Genomic DNA, 17,672 nt, shown 5'->3' on the forward strand with positions numbered 1-17,672 from the left:
CTATCACTACAAAATTTTATATCATGTTCTTGAGAGTTGAAGGTTGAAGAAGATAGAATTTATGAGGTTGCTAAATAGGGTTTATTTTGGGAGAAAATGAAGGTGTTTTCGCATTTTACATTAGGGGATGAAGATAGTTCATACTTCTATGTTCATATTAGGTCAAGGAGGGTATGTTATTAGTTTGAAAACAATATGACCGAAAATCACTTTCGGCAATAGATTGAATTTCAAGGAAAATATAATTACAACAAAAATTACATTTTCAAGAAAAATACTTTTAACATTTTCACATAGAAAATGTAAAACGGATATTGGGCATTCTACTAAAAAAATTTCGCAATCATTTACCAGTGGAATGATTTCATCTTTATTTAATTTAAGTAAAAATTAAATAAAAATAAAGAAGAAAATTCAATTGGTTTTGATTAAAAAAAAAATTGGACGAAAAAGTGATTGACTTTTTAAATCACCTCTATTTTCGATTACAGTTTTCATAAAAAACACTTCAACAACTCTTGCCAAAAGACTTTTGGCTAATAATATGTCCTTTATCACCAAGCATGTGCATTCATACTGTGACAGTTCAAATTAGATCCTTTTAATATTGTATTTTAATGGGAAATATTTCTTTAATCCAAAAGAAAATCAGGCCATTAAATAATTTTTTTTATGTACTGTGGATATCTAATTTTATTAAAATTTCCATTAAAGATTTTAAAAGTCCTTGTAGACCCTTTTTTTTTTCCTCTCTCTATCTAGATACCATTATCATCATACTTGTCAACCTAGACTTGAAAAATTGGTGAGAGAATTATTTTTCTTGAAAAATGTGATTTTTGAGTATGTAAGTACGTTTTCCTTGATGATTTTCTAACTTGGGAATCTACACTGCGTTTGGATAGAGCTTCTTGACGACTTCTGCTCTTGCGGGGAACTAGCAAACATTTGGATAGATTTTTACTTTGGCGTGGAGAGGTTTTTGCTCTTGCGGGGAGAGGTTTTTTGCTCTTTGTGGAGAAGCTTCAAAGATCTGCTCTTCCGCGAAGAGGTTTTTTGCTCTTGCGGGGAGTGATTGAGCTTTTGCTCTTGCACGGAGAGGTGTATCCACACAGGCCCTAGTCTCTCCAACAAAATAATTTTTGAGTTGTGCTAGAGTTACCTCAAGATTGGACCTCACATCACACATCTTGACGTAAAAGTGGACAAGACCCATAGATGCCTTTTCACTCATATCTTGAGAAAAGTGTCTATGATTCCCATACACTTTCACATCAAAGTGCGCGATGTGAGATCCAATCTTAAGGTCACTTCAACATTATTCATAATTTTTCTGTCTCCTAATTTTATTTTCTCATGATGATCCATCCTTACTGTCAAATCAACTTTCTTTTTGACATTATTTTTCATGTAATCAAACAATGGATTTCATGTTCAATCATTTTGTTTTAAGAATTCATACTCCCTTGAAACTAAATCCCCTTCATGCCCTCACAGTTTGTTTGTTTGTTTGTTTTTTTGGGATTTCTACATTTTTTATTCAATTGTTGGGTTTGGAGATTTTTTATCCTGTTCGATTTTGTTTCGATCCACCTTCTTTGCAGCTAATCTTCGAGTTCATCCATAAACATGTCGAAGATATCATTTATTTACAAGATTTAAAAAAACACAAGTGTTAATTTTTTTCTTGTCTTTATGAGAGAAGACCCCAACCATTTACATATTTATTTTCCCTTAAAATTGAAATAACTCTCTCCAAGTCTTAGTTTTTCAACTTCATTACTAATTCTCATTTTGAAAAATCATTTATTTTAATATGAGATCTACTGTGAATTTGGAGATACCTATTTCAATATGATTATAAAAGAAAATTGCAAAGAAAATAAAGAATAAACTAAAAAAATCATGATTTACGTGGTTCAATTACATGCTTAGGTTATAGATAAATCCAATCTTCTTCACTAAAAAATTAATGGAGAAGAATATAAGAAATAAACACTAAAAGTTTTAATTCCAATCCCAAACCCTGAAATCCTTGTACACCCCTCTTCCTATCCCACTCAAAACCTAGAAGAAGAAAATACCTAATTTAATTTAAAAAAAACCTCCCAATATTACTAGTTATGGTGTACAAAACAAGAACCTATCATAATCGTTAGATTAAATCTTAATTTAACGATTGAGATAAAAGGCACAATAAATAATTTGAGATCTTCCCTCATTTGCAATTAGTTGTATACGTTAAATAATAATAATAATAAAAAAGTAGAGTATCAAAAGTGTCAAAAATAAAAGAGTCAAGATAATCTTACTACCCTACGTGGCATACTCAATCGACTACCTGACGTGACAAGTTCGAGAATCGTTGATTTGCACTCTTTGGGAAATATGATTCCCTCAAGATACGTGGAAGTGCAGTTGTGTATCTCGAGGAGCACAGATCTATGGTTCTCGAACTTGTCACGTCAGGGTAGTCGATTGAGTTTGTCATGTGGGATAGTCAGATTATCATGACTCAAAACAAAATATTACTTTTAAAAGATAAAAATATCTCTCATTTGCCATCCATAACATCCATTCATTTTGTAGATAAAATATAAAATAATTATTGTGCTCAAGTGGATTTTAAAAAAAGTCCAACACAATTAACATTATGCAATCTATATGTTGAAAATCATGATTTTTTAATTTTTTTTTTCACTTTTATTTATTTATTTTAAATTTAAAATTGGACTTTAAAATAACGCAAAAGAAAACAACAAGGTTAAGTCTTATTTGATTTTATTTTTTATACTATTAGAAATTATATATTTTTAAGAAATATATAATTTTAAAAGTATAAAATGTAATGTTGAAAATGTAAAAAAATAAATAAAAGATGGATGATTTTGAGAGAATTTTTTTTTTCACTCTAAGTTGCCAATAAGGGCATTTAGATCATTAGGGGGAGGATGCTATTAGTTCATTTCAGAAGTTGTTCCAGTTAAGAAAAATAGAAATAATAGAAAACAAAAAAGAAAGGAACAAGATAAAATCACACACAGAAACACTAAGATTTGACGTGATTTTCTCAAGATTGAGGTATATCCAAGGATCACACCAATTCTAATATGAAGAGAAAACTTGCAATTATAGATTACAAATTTTATCGAAAAAAGAATTATATACCATAAAAAAATAATTAGAATTTTACATATAGTAGTAAAATTATAAAAATACCATTAAGAAATTTTTTGGACGGGCCTCGCTTCCCAAATGCCTCCTTCCTTGTTGTCGACGCACGCTATTAGGATAGTAAGCAAGCTACGTTACTTGCATTCTAGAAACGGTAACTTTCGCGACATCACTGAAAATCCTATTTAATCTTCTTAGATATACCACTGAAACAAAGTGATTTCATTTTGTCTCTGTTTTCTTTTTAGATTTCAAGGATGAGCTAGCCGATCCTAACATCATTTATGAGGAGTCGAACGACAAAACCTCTTCCCTGTCAATGTCAAGTTCAATTGTCGAGCATTGTATTAAATGATGAATAATACACCTTGATGATAGGTACCATCAAGCCCTAAAAAATATAACATTTCGAATCCGATTTATTTATTAAATGAATCGAATATAAATTATCCGGATTTAAATTTAAATTCAAATATTAATATATGATATCCAAACCATTTGAGTTGAGATGGCAAGTATATTTTTTTGGATCCAATTCGGATATAATTATCCGGTTACCCAAAAAAAAATCCGTTGACTGGTCTATTATGCACGTGCAGTTCACACGAAACCTTATCCAAAACAAGATTTCGACTCAAAAGCTAAAAAAAAGGGTAAAATGTCTGCTTCTATCTATAGTTTTTTTTTTTTTTTAATAGTCAGAATGACTAATATGAAATTAGATCTAATTATATAAATGCCACCTGTCCTTAGAAAAGTATACCATTGCACTTAAGTACCAATCCAAGTGTCCCACGTGTTTTCTTTCTCGGTCAACAAATCACCAAAGTTAATATCATGTTTCTCGGTCAACAAATCACCAAATATCACGTGTAACGTGTTCTAACTTCTACGTGAAAGTTTCCTCTTTCATTAATCTTTACTTCGACTGTCACTTGTCCACATATATATTGGTGTGTTGTAAGTAATCGTTGGTGTGCAACCCCTTTAATTTAACAACAAATTTGTAGTTTTCGAACAAAATTTGACGCGTAGCTTTCTTGACTTCTTTCACTGTCGAAGAGATTTTTTTTTGGTCAAATATCGATTAGGGTTTCTGAGATTAAGTAAGGTTTCTAGGGTTTCTTCTCTTCCCCTGAAATGGCTAAGAACCCAAAATCAAGAACTCTCTGTGATTTTTGCAGCGAAGAGATCGCAGTTCTGTACTGTAGAGCTGATTCGGCGAAGCTTTGCTTATTCTGCGATCAACATGTGCACTTGGCGAACGATTTGTCTCGTAAACATCTTCGATCGCAGATCTGTGATAATTGTAGTTCAGAACCAGTTTCGATTCGATGTTCGACTGATAATCTTGTTCTTTGCCAAGATTGCGATTGGGATGCTCATGGTACTGTTCGATCTCCTCCTCGCATGAGCGAAATCCAGTTGAAGGATTCTCTGGTTGTCCTTCGCCTCTTGAACTTGCTTCGAATTGGGGATTTGATCTAACTGATAAGAAATCGCAACCTTTACAAGGTTGTAATAATTCGATGTTCTCCAATTGGTCTTCTCTTGATTCAATTCTGTCTGTCGATTCATGGATGTACAAATCCTCAGAAATTACTCTTCAGGATCTGATGTCGCCCAGTAGCAATGCGACGTCGGGCCCTAGTGTTCCTTGTGCTGAGATTCCTGCTCTGTCGAAGAGGCAGAATCCGAGATGTGGAAAGCACAAACAAGTGATTTTCAAGCAGTTAATGGAGCTAGTTGAGCGAGATCTGATCCGTGGAGATCGATCGGTTGACGAATTGGGTTCGAGATCACCTTGTAGGAGTGGAAAACAGGGGAGTATCGAAGATCTTGAACCACAAAATAGGATCGATGAGACTATAGATGACATTCAGTTATTGCAAGAGCGAACACCATATACGGCTTTGCTTATGTCGACTGTGCCGACAGATCTAACCGAGAAGGATCATTTAGTAGTTCAAGAGAATAATCTTTGGGACTGCAATGCCACCACTGCTCAGTCCAGTCAGGTTTTTTTTTTCAAGCACCTTCTTTGTTGTATCAGTTGGTGTGATAAATTTGCACCATTTTCATGTTTTTCCTTACTTTGAGATACATTCTGTTGTTGGGTTTAATTAGTTTAGCTTACAATATAATGATTCTTATATGTGAGGAGCTCAATGATTGACAGGGTCGAATCACCGTGAAACAAAGAACTTTGGATTCACAAGGAAAATAAGATAAATAATTATCTAAATGATGGAAAATATATCCCACCATTGTTTAAATAGACTCCACTCTCAGACTTCTAATTTGACTCCACTACTATTACAAAACCGTCAAGTTGCCAAATGTAGTAATAAAATTATAATTCTCCTAAAAAAACTTCCATTTTATCCTTTAAAATACTTAGCACAATAGATAAGAGAGTCATATTAGAAAAAAAAAAAAAATTAACACCTCAGCCCTCTTGTGATCTTGACTTAGATCTGATTAAAATTTTTTGTTCTTGAGATCCATGTCTTTACAAATGAACGGCTACTAAACTCCCAATGTTTTAAGTTTGGGATTTAATTGCATTGCTGATGTGGCGCTCTTTCAACCGTTGAAAGTGTGCTACAGAGGATCCGCTTCTACTAAAAAAAATTTGGATTCAAAATACCTCTAAATATACTAAAACAAGGATTACTACTAATAGGAATTGTAACCCAAAAATTGCATTTTTACCATGGTATGACCTTTTTTTATATGCTTGTAAAATGTGCCCAACGGCCTATGGCTGTGTTTCTATTGTAGTGCTCTTATTATTATAATAAAAGTCATTATGGCTAACAATCACAAACTAAGGTGTGCGTTTAGTCTTTCGGTCCATCTTCTTGGTCCTGTCTCTCTATATAGTCTTATGTGGCCTGTTTTACATCAATTGTATAGATTTTCTCAATCATATTCTATCTATATGTGATTTCTCTACTCACACATGTCTTGATCATTTTTTAAGAATATGGTTAGGGGCCAAACGTAATCAAGAAAACTCATGTTTCCCCTCTTTTTTTTTCCAGAGTTTTAGTTCTTTGGTTTGTTTTCAGAGGGCCACACATATGAAAATTTAATCTAGAAAATATATCTATCGATTTCTTAATTGTCAGGAAAAGAAAGAGACTATAGGACTCATCATAATAATGTTGTTCAAAAGCTGTAGTGAAGGTTTTTTTGATAGCATTCAACCTTCCATAATTTTCATTACCTTTGGGTAGCTTCCCGAACAAACTCTGGCTCATAAAACAATTTTTTTGTTTTTGTTTTTGTTTTTTGGGAACAGAAATTAATTTTATTTAGCTTTATCACTAAGAAATGTTCTGATGGGATTCTGATTTAATCAATTATACTTATTAAAAATTATACTTTTTTGTTGCATCTTTGTTTGGTTACTTCTTTCTTGCGCTATCCTCCATTTGTCTTCTCAAATTTTTTTAGAGTAAAAATCAAATAAAGTTGGTTCAATACTTAAATATTTGTTTCATTTGATCTAAGTTATTCATTTCCTTGCAGATATGGGATTTTCATTTAGGGATATCGAGGGATCATGAAGCGCCCAACCAACTAGAAGGTGGATATGGTACAAGCGGTTCGGATTTTTTGATACAGAATTATGGTGAATTTATTAAAAGAACTCCCTTGGAAACTACAAAAGTTGTAGAAGACTCATACGAGATGAACTGCTCTACCATACATGAGGATATCAAATCACAAAATGTATGCCATTCTAACTGAAGTGATATTTGTAGGAATTTATCTAATTGGAATATGTTGATTCCTTTATTGTGGAATGTAACCCGTTCTCTTTATGCATGTATTTAGGAAAAAAAGGTGGTTCGATCTTTGCTTGGTTTACAAATCATTTCCATGTTCAATGTGAAATGTGGTATTATGTTTTTGCCAAGTAGTAAGTAATGTTTGATACAATAAGATACAAGATATAGAATATTTGATCTGTTTGGGCCTAACTACCGAATCAATTGCATTCATGGAATCCCCACACCTCATAATGAAATATGGAGACAAAGGTTCATTTGCTGTTAAATTCATATAAGTAGATTGGCTGTTCTCATCTGTGTATGTGATGGTATGATATCACATAACATCTCATGAAGTAAATTTGTTATATTCTGTTTCATCCTCTGGACAGCCGAATTCAACATAATTGATTGGAAAAATTGCAGGATAACTCAGCAGGCCAGAGACCAACAACCTCCGAAAGCAACAACGTATCGGGTTTCAATTTGGCTAGACCCACCAAAGATATCCATTTCTTGGAACAGCCTATCTTGGTTAGAGGTGAAACTGCAAGAGAAACAACCAAGGTTGACATGGATTTGCTAGCACAGAACAGAGGCAATGCCATGTTACGTTACAAGGAGAAAAAGAAAAGTCGAAGGCATGATCTCCCTTAGTACTCATTTCCTTTTTTTCCCCTCTTCTTTCATGTTTAAATTACAATTGTGCTTTCTTTCTTCCAGAATTTCAAACTATTTTAAGTTTATATCAATTAAACCATGAGCAGGTATGATAAGCACATCCGGTACGAGTCTAGGAAGGCCAGGGCCGATACTAGGAAGCGAGTTAAGGGGCGATTTGTCAAGGCTAATGAAGCTCATGATGTTGAAATTAGCAGTTGAAAGGAACTTAAATGAGCTTCTACCATGTTATCTGTATACTGATGTTCCAGCTGCCCTAGAGGTATGTTGATTTGATCCAAGCAATTTTGTGTGGGTATAACGGAGTTCACTTCTATGGCGCCTTCATTCCTATATGATGTATAGAGTTCGTATAGAGTTTCTTACCAATGTGAAACTCTAAACATCGTAAGTTTTTTTTAGTGCATCTAGAACCAAGTTTTTCCGATAATAAACTTGTCACTATGGGTTATGCCAGTGCTTTCATCAAACTATAAATTATTTTCGTGGTTTGACAAGAATTGATCAATCTAATGATTATCTAACGCCAATTGTAATTCAGTCAAAAATGAAATTACAAAATTGAATAAAGAGAATTCTTACATTTCACATAACTTCACGGAAACAAACAGCCGCCATGCATAGAAACCAAAACTTCTACACAACAAATTTCTTCTCATATTAACAACAAAGCTGATTTAATGGTTTGGGCCCTGTGATCTGATCGATATGAATGCAGACGAAACCGTGAGGATCACGGAGAGAAAGACAGCCACAAAAGACAAGGTGATTGAAATCTGGACTCTTTCACAGAACACGTTTAAGTGGTCACAAATGGGCACCCAACCAGTATAGTTGTTTCCATTACGACCCAGAAACCCGATTGTAGTTGCAGCCGTGCATGCTGTGAGCAACAACACCATCACCTCCTGACAAGAAAAAAATTAAAAGGTTCATATGTCATTATCTCTTCGCAAAGACTTAAAACAAGTTTTACGTATATGGTTCTCTATCTATGTGGTTCTTACAAAATCCATAATAAACAGGATGAAATATTTCTTTGGATTTGAAATGGGTATGATAACAAAAACCATTGACAGCAGAATGAGCACAAGAGCAGTGGCATTTGCAACCACATAGAACCTGTAATATTGAAACACGGTGAAGAAGAGAAATGATGTTAGATGGAGAAGAAAAGTTTCCAAAATTAGAGGATTTTGTTTCTTTTGTGGGATTTGTTTGATCTTATTACTTGAAGGGTGTCGAGTCGGTGTACTTGGCATTGATCATTATGTTTAGAAACTCTGTGGTTTGCTTACTAGTGACCGTCAGCCATATTACACACAAAGTGGCTACAATACCGAAAATTCTCCAGAGAGTTTGGCACAAATGACATCCTTTAATAATTTTCTGAGGTGGGTTTGCCTCAGATTCGTCCCTGTTATTCTCCATTAGCTGATCTTGAAAAAAAAAAATAGAAATACCAGAAGAATGCAGGAGAAGAGAGAGAGAAGGAAACAGAGCAGGAGTTAATTATAAGCTTGAAAGAGCGTCTAAGAGAGCAATAAGTCGTAGAAGTTGGACTGTTAATAGTAGACCGAGTCTTCGTTCTTACGAAGACTTCGCTTTAGGGAGAAAAGTTGAAATTCTGTTACAAATCCAATTGACAAATACAAAATGACCACAATACCCTCGTCTACAACTAAAAAACAAAATCCCTGATTTCTTGTTTCTTCCTTAAAATCAGTCAACTTGGATTCTTGATTAATTATTTTAACCAGTCATCTTAACTTTAATATTTTATCTACTTCCAACTTTCAAAGCTCATCTCAAGAAAGAATTTTTGTGGAGGTTGATAACAAGAAAATTCTGGTTTTGAGAAGAAAAATCAAATTGGAGTTTTTAATTTAAATGATTGATTTTTTTGGTAGAAAAATTTAAGTTTTTAAACAAGGGCTAGGTTGAAAATGATGGATACATTGAGATGAACAGTTTGAAGGTGACTGATTTTGGAAAGAAAAAAAAAAAAAAAATTTGGCTAGAGTTTGAAAATAAGGGCATTTATGTTATAGAACATTAATATATAATAATAAAAATCGAATAATGTTGAAGTGACCTCAAGAATGAAGATTGTACCTCATATCTCACCAAATTTAATTAGAACCTTGATATCTGATTGAGCAACGGGTGTTGGAAAAGTGGTGTTATACATTTGTTCTTCCTTTATTAACAGTTTTTTTTTTTTTTTTTTTAAATCCGTTTTTGAAAAAATAAAATAGAGCGACCGTTTTAATAGGCACTCCAGTATAAATTGGGTGTCAATGGGTTGATTCGATTCCTAAGAAAATTAGAATAATAACAACTTATATTTTTTTCGATTTCGATTCTTATTGATTCTGGGTCCGAAACCACCAAGAAATACTAGTTGATTTCAATTATTAAAAGTCAAATGGGAAAAAATGTTTCAAAATCATTCTTAAAAAAAATCCTTCTAATGAATAATAACATATTATCTATAAAATATTTTAATATAATTTGTTACACTAAAAATATGATTTTAATGATTATTTTTTTCAAAAATTAAAATTCATCTCCTTACAAGTAATAAACTTTAAGAAGAGAAGACCCATTTTAAGTTCCAATGTTTAGTTTATATGACAAAATTGAAGAACTTTATATAATATATTTTTATTTTAAAATATAGGAAAATTTTAAATCACGAATAATGTAAAAATAATTGATAAAATAAATTGATTCTCGTTACCCATTGGATGAGAGATAGAACCTTAATGATTCTCATCCTATCGATTCGGTTCCATAGTATACCCGGCCTTAATTGGTTCTAATGGAAAGGGAATCCAAACCGGTGTTTTTTGGTTTCCGGGTAAATGGGTATCCATTGACAGCCCCTAGATGTAATTATGTAGAGAAAAATTGAAAATGGTAGAATATAAATGACTAATTATTTTGCTGACAAAGTTGTAAGTAAATTTGCTTACAAACAACAATTTGACATGTGACACAAATGATGTAAACATTAGGAGAGAAAATTTCCCTCTCCTGTCCATGATGGAAAATGAAAATTTCCTAATGTGATCATCTTGTGGAATTAAAAAACATAATCAGATGCAATGTGGTTGTAGAAGATTAAATTTGATGATCCTTTTATATATATATATAAAAAAAAAGATTATTTTTCACTGTAGAAATTTATCTTTAAATTTGGGTGGTCGGTAGCCATCCATTTTCAACTCCTTGGATCAAGCTCAAATTTTTGTTTTTGTTTTTGAATGTGAGTTTTTTCATGAAATTTAGAAGGAAACGGTGTTCTTCGAATGCTAATGTGATAAGGTAGTAATGATTAGATTTTAAAAATAAAAAAATTAATGAACTAAAATAGTTTCAATGTTTTTGGGGTTCGATTTCATTGGAATGATTTAAACAACTAAATAAAATCATGGATCTCTAGGTCGCACTAGAGAATTGTTATTATGCAAATAGATCTAGGTAGTGTGAATAAAATTGAGCCCCAATTGATCTTACTCAGGACCAAAAATAAAAATAAAATATTATAAAGGAATTTTATACTAGAAAATGCTGTCATTGGGTATTGAACTCACGACGGTTCTAGTCCATTCCTCTAAAACTCTTCAATCTCTTTGGGTGTTCTTCGAAATATCTTTACAATCTGCTTCTACCTTAAGTCATACGTAAGCCTTCAAACCCAATAAACACCCAAGATTTGTTGCATTATTAATGGGCCGGTTTTTGGATGATAGGCCTTGACTGGCCCACTTTGGACCAGCTTTGTGTAGTTCAATAGATAGACCCATTTAGTTATCTAGATGGGTTGGGCTATCTAGGCCGAACTTTATGTTTATGGATGGGCTTGGGCTTGACAGATATGTGTGTCAGGACTCAGGAGACCAGAACCAGCCCGATAATATATTTTATAATTCTGATTCAGATTACATATACGAAAAATTATAGTTTGACCCAGTCCAACCGGTAATTAGGCTTGAATACTAGTAGATCGGGCCAAGCTAGGACATAGGGGATTTTTTTTGGCCCAGCACAGCCATTAGAAATGAAGGTCTTGGGTAAGATTTCTAGGCCCAACAAGTACAATGTCATTTAGGGGCCAACCGGCCCATTTCACCATAACTCTTACTCTATCGTACAACTTATCAAACAAAAATATGCTACAAAATGGAATGACCGACTCAAATTGAACCCTTTCCTAACTATGATAGTGAGGAAAAAGGAGTTATTAAGCCTCATCCACCGTCAAAAAAAAAAAAAAAAAAGACCTCGAGATTTGTTATGAGTCTCAAAATTATTTTTGCACATCTCGAGGTCTTTTGATGGTGGATGAGGCTTAGTAAGGCCTTTTTTTTAATCCTCATATTCATTAAACTGGGCCCACTGAGCCATCAATGTTGGGCCCACCTCATTGTGGACTAACACCCCAAAGATTCAAATTTCAACCTCTGACTGGCTTATTATATTTCCACGTGGAATTTTTTAAAATAAAATTATGGATACACTATTGTAGGTCATCATATCAACGAGTACTTGCATGCTCAATATGCCATTTATATCAGCACGTTTCCCTAACCCACATTCCACAAAACAAAATTGCTAGGGATTCCCACTGAAACAGATCCCTATCTGAGTTTCATCCTACAAATCAAACCTCGATTATTCTAATTTTTTTTTTTTTTTTAATCAGAAAAATATAATAGAAAAGTCATATAATACAAAAAAAAGATTTAGAAATTCAAACACACATATCTATATATAACTTAAAACATCCATGGTTCCATCATCCATATATGAACATCACTTCAAACACACTTTCTCACTCTCTCTCTCTGTCTAAATTAATTAAACTATATAGATTCTAATCTCTTGGACTAGTAGAAAAGATGATAGATACTAACATATTATCCTCGTCACTGTTTCTATTTTTAAGGTCCGTGTCGGACGTTCTTCAAGACCCGAAAACAACAAACCAAAACGACACGAACACAGAACACATTAAAAACAGAAACTATAAACGAAGAGTAAGATCGAGTTCTCTTATGTTACTGGTATCTTCAGAGCCAGGAGAGAGCGACCTGGGAGTGGAGCCGTCTAGGGTGACAGAAGCCGCCGCGCCATAGTAGAGAGGGTGACCATGAGTTTCGAACCAGAAATCTAGAAACGGTGCACTAGGGCCTGAAGTCGGCTGCTCAGTATGGAGTCGACCGAGCCTTTCAGCTGCGAAGTTTCGACGAGCGGCGGCTCTCTCTCGCTTGTGTGCGTTCTGGTGTCCACCGAGAGCCTGAGATGTTTGGAACTTTCGAGAACAATACAGACAAGAGAACATTCGAGAAACAGTGGGCGGTTTTTTGGCGGAGGTTTCGGAAGGTTGTTTGAGGAAATCGTAGAGACCGTGATTCTCATTCGCCATTGCAGAGAGAGAGAGATGTGCAGAGTTGTGTGTGAAGTGTGAACTTATATGGAGGTTTGGTTTTTAGGCTTTTAGCTATATATAAATGCTTATACGAATATGATTGGTTGTTTTTTTAATGGACGAAAGTGCCCTTAATGGATAAAGAGAGTTAAATAAATGAAGTGAAGAATATTGAGGTATTATTAGAATATATATATATTTATAAATATTTAACAACCTCTATTTATTACTTGTAAATGTAAATTGAAGGGGAATTTTTTTTCAAATTAGACCCTGTTTGGAGATTAGATCCTTTGTCGTGTGTATTCTCAGTGGTTCCCTGTAGTGCTTTTTAATTAGTAGAGATTGACATCTTGAAAACAAAATCAGACAACTCAACTTTAAAGGGATGATGGTGTAGATCAAATTTGAATATTTTTTTTTTTTGAAAAAAATTGAATTCTTTTGAGTTCAATGAAGGCTTTGAAAAGGAAGGTCCAGGACCTCCAATTTTTTTAACAAAATAGATTTTGTGGCTATGTGACGTGGTTGTTCTTCAATCGTCTAATATCACTACAGGGTACTATAGGGAAAACACATTACAGAGGATCCCTTCTCCGCTCCTTGAATTTTGTTGGACCAAAATTTATTTTTATTAAAGAACTTCTGACACCCCTATGTGACCCGTGACATAGCATGAGCTAGAACCATGGATTTTTCCTTCGGGATACACAATTGTAAATCTCCATAAATATATGCAATTGTGTATCTCGAGGAAATAATTTATGATTCCATCACATGCCACGTTAGGGAGTGTATGGGGGTGTGTGTGTGTGTTAGAGGGGGGCATCAGAAAACCATTATTCTGAAAGAATTTATAAAGATTTATGAGGCCTTGAAAAATAAGTCATTTGCTTATAATAAATGGGGTGGCACACGTTAAAATGCAATAAATACAATTTTGTATCTCATAAAAAAAAATCTTGATTAAGTATCAAAGGACATGATGGATTTTGACAACCAGGAGTAGGATGGGCGGTTGACAGTGAATCTTGATGGAAATTTGGGATCTCCAGTTGTTGGGTGGTCCCTAATCCTGATCCTCCGAATTCTTTTGTAGAAGGAGACCTCAAGAGAGTATGACATCATATAATGTTCCATGAGGAGCCTATCTACTTCCATAGAGTTATAAGAACAAAGCAAATCATACACAATGAATAATATTAGTTAAAAACCAATATGTAGGCCTAGCCCATCATCGTAAATCGTATTGGGTAGTGTCAATCGATCCAGTTACTAATTTGGGCCAGATTCATTGTGGGGTTGGTCAGACAACTTATATTATAATTATATTTATATACGTATAAGTTTGAAATTGTGTCTGATTTGACTTGTGGATATAATGTTATAATCTACTTCTAATGTTTTCTATGCAATAAGTCTATTTGGCCTCGATAAATACAACTATATATGTACTTAGTTTATGCATAATTGGACGGGTTGATCTCAAAAAATGGCCAAAATAAGTTGATTGAGATAATGAGACTATGAAAGTGAAATGAATATAGTTGAATTAACAAAAGACATGGAATTAGACATAATCAAATTAAAGAACATAATTCAATTAGCCACACATAATAGAGTAGCTATACATGCAATGGGTTCTTTTTTTTTTTTTTTTTTTAAGGGCTATGGCTCATCAAAAAGGTTAACCATCTTAGACCCACAAGTGACGAAAATTTTGTTAAATTGATCGGACCACAAGTCAATTTGGTTAGATCTACTTATTTTTCACTAGAAAAATTAAAATACAAATCATAATTTTCCTAAATTAACACCAATTTCTTTATTTATTTATTTAAGATAAGTTACAAATTCTTATTGGACCAAGCCCTATAAGATTTTTAAATCTATATTACCTTGAGAGCACATAAAAGTTGTAATATAATTGTCTAAAATTTAAGGAGAAAAGAAAATTGTAAGAGGGGCAAAATGGTCAAAAGTGAAGAATAAAGGACGTGATCTGGAAAGTACAGAGAGTGGCAAAACTTCCACTTTCTAGACTGCAGAAGTTGGTTGTGTCTGAGTGACCGGAAAGGAGAATCTGCCTTCCCACCATCACAGATGATATGAGAGAGAGGCTTCAATCTGATTGGCTCATCGATTAATCAGAGACGTCCGTTCCGTATCTGTAGAATCGACATGTATCTCTGTACTACAGTTGAGTGGAGATTCTTTTAGCCAATCATGAAACGAGTTCCCCGAAACAGAGAGATGTTATATCTGGAAGATCGTTCAGAGAATATCATAGAAACGGAAATACTAAGTTACCAAACCCAATATGGGACTAATTTCTATGAGATGAGACACAGATATCGTTTTGGTGTCTCATCTCCTCCTACTGATCACTGATGAGATGAGACACAAATATATTTTTCTATATATATATACTACGCTACATGTTAGCATAGCAGACTCTCTATGTAGTATGTACGACTCTCCACTCCCAATTTCTAGGGTTTTTTTCTTTCCTTCATTGGGTTGGACTAGGTTAGCTGTTCTAGTATTCCAAGACGACGTCTGTATCATTTTCTCTCTCTTTCTAATAATGGAGGAAATAACTTTGAAGCGGAAAGCACGCTTTCAAAGAGTGGCCTCCTCTCTTTACATGAAACGTGGCTGTTTCACATTGGGGTGATTATTTGAGATATCCTATGTTAGTCTAATAAGTTGACATGTTACTTGACCTTGGTCTTCTCTTATTTACTAATAAAAATTATTCAAATATGTTGATTATGATAAGGGTATTGAGGTCAGTTTTTATTAGTCTAGAAGAAAAGACTAAGGTCAAGGAGCATATGGTTAATTTTGAAACATTTCAAAGATATATCTCCAACGACAGCTGGCATGAAAAGTACTCCTAGTGATTCCTTAGGATTGAATTATGAATCCTAGGAGGTGTTGAATCACTATTTTTAATCTTATTATGTACTCCCAAGAAGGGTAGGTCAAGTGTTCGAAAGGTCGTGAAGCTATGATTACTTTGGGCCCACCTTTCAGGTCCAATTGATCTTCGACTCAACCAGTTGCATGTAAAACTTTTTGAGGGAGTGGTGCGTGTGACCGTCGGATTCATCTCACCAAGATAAGCAACAGAAAAAGAAAATAAATCATATTAGGCCCTCCATCAACTTGTATGAACTTTAGTAGTCGTATATTTAAGTAAGGGTGTCCATGGTTACCCAATTGTCTAATATATCATGGACTCAATTATTTTTTTAATTCAATTTTAATACCATCTTAGAGATCCATTTAAGTACAGGGAGACCGATGGTGGATTTATTTTACTTAATTTGTGTTTATTAAAACATCAAGTACTCTAAGAGTTCGTTTGGATAGAAAGTAGAAAGTAGAAAGTAATTTTTTTTTTTTTTTTTTTTTTAAATTAAGATAAAATTTTACTTTTTAAGATAGTTTTCTAAAATGAATCCAAACAAGATTTTTAACTTTTTTTTTTTTCAAAAATAAAAAAATGTTACGTTTTTTTTTTATGTGTATTCAAACGGGCTCCAATTTGTTTTTAATGACAGGATATCTCAAATCTAAAAACTTGACTAGTAGGGGAGAGACAAGACAACTGTCTTCTCAAGCACCATATCTCGCCAAATCCCCAAGGTAAATGAGGGAAGAAAGATTTTGTGAGACATTATCATGAAGAGTAAACAATAGATGAGGAAGATTGAGAGACGATCTCTGTATGGGGGTGTGGTTTGGGAGCATGGGTGCAACTTGGTTCGATTAATTTGGGGTCAAATTGGAATCGAACCAACCTTGGTCGATTTCATAAAGTGAGAACCAGAGACAAACCAAATTACCATAGAATTGAACCAACTCGAACAGAGCTAAGGTTGGTTTGGTTCGGTTAGATTCTATGGGTTTCCAATATCCTAAAAATTGGTTTGAAGCAACATATTTTTAAAGTACCCATCAATAAAAAAAAACTCATTAATCTATTCTTTCAAAAGAAAAAAATCATTAATTTTTTTTCCATCAATTAAAGAAAGTCATTAATCCATCCATAAGAAAAAAAAAAAAAAACTTGAATCTATGTATCATATAAAAATCATCTATTTATCTACAAAAGGGGTATAGTTTATCAAATAAATTAATAATATTTATTTATAATTTTATTAATATAAATATTCGGTTCTCGATTTAATTTGGTTCCATACAAGACTTGAACTAAGAACCAAACCAAATTGCTCGGTTTTCTATTTTGTTTACCCATAACTTAACCGAAGGTCAATCTAAACCAAACAAATCCAAAGCTCTTAATTTCGTTTTGTTCTCAATTTGCACTGGACCAAGTTGCACCCTTAGTTGGGAGTAAATTCTTGTCGGTGGGATTTCAATTTCCCAAGGGTGAGGGTGGGAAAACAAATTCCCACCCATACGAGTTTTCTAGTTTGTTGCGAAAATGACTTTCCAACGTTAAAAATGAATCAAACATTATGAAAGTTGTATTTTCTTTGAAAATTTATATTTCACCATATTTTTCTTGAAAATCACAATTTATCGTATTTGATTGCAATTTTACCACGAAAAATGTTTTTCCACCA

At 33.5% G+C, this 17,672-nt stretch overlaps 2 protein-coding genes and 1 pseudogene across 2 annotated transcripts; 1 reads left to right on the forward strand and 2 right to left on the reverse strand.

Annotated features, from left to right (window-relative positions):
• The first annotated feature begins 4,205 nt into the window (after positions 1-4,205).
• Positions 4,206-8,093, forward strand: LOC147405361 (zinc finger protein CONSTANS-LIKE 14-like). The gene is given in 5 exon segments (XM_086433119.1): positions 4,206-4,561; positions 4,564-5,192; positions 6,712-6,915; positions 7,383-7,597; positions 7,724-8,093. Coding segments are annotated over 5 exon segments (1,410 nt in total). The 5' UTR covers positions 4,206-4,314; the 3' UTR covers positions 7,839-8,093.
• Positions 8,094-8,314: 221 nt separating this feature from the next.
• Positions 8,315-9,068, reverse strand: LOC147405362 (CASP-like protein 1F1 pseudogene; annotated as a pseudogene).
• Positions 9,069-12,669: 3,601 nt separating this feature from the next.
• On the reverse strand, positions 12,670-13,071 carry LOC147405363 (zinc finger protein KNUCKLES-like). The gene has a single exon (XM_086432921.1). The coding sequence runs from the start codon at positions 13,069-13,071 to the stop codon at positions 12,670-12,672; it is 402 nt and encodes a 133-aa protein (XP_086289047.1).
• Between the last annotated feature and the right edge of the window lie 4,601 nt (positions 13,072-17,672).

This window comes from Akebia trifoliata, chromosome 3, assembly GCF_017979445.1.
Source record: "Akebia trifoliata isolate Shusen 1 chromosome 3, ASM1797944v1, whole genome shotgun sequence".
Classification (NCBI taxonomy): domain Eukaryota; kingdom Viridiplantae; phylum Streptophyta; class Magnoliopsida; order Ranunculales; family Lardizabalaceae; genus Akebia; species Akebia trifoliata.

Coding starts and splice junctions, on each gene's coding strand:
- LOC147405363 (XM_086432921.1), bottom strand. CDS start 13,071: ATGGCGAATGAGAATCACGGTCTCTACGATTTCCTCAAACAACCTTCC.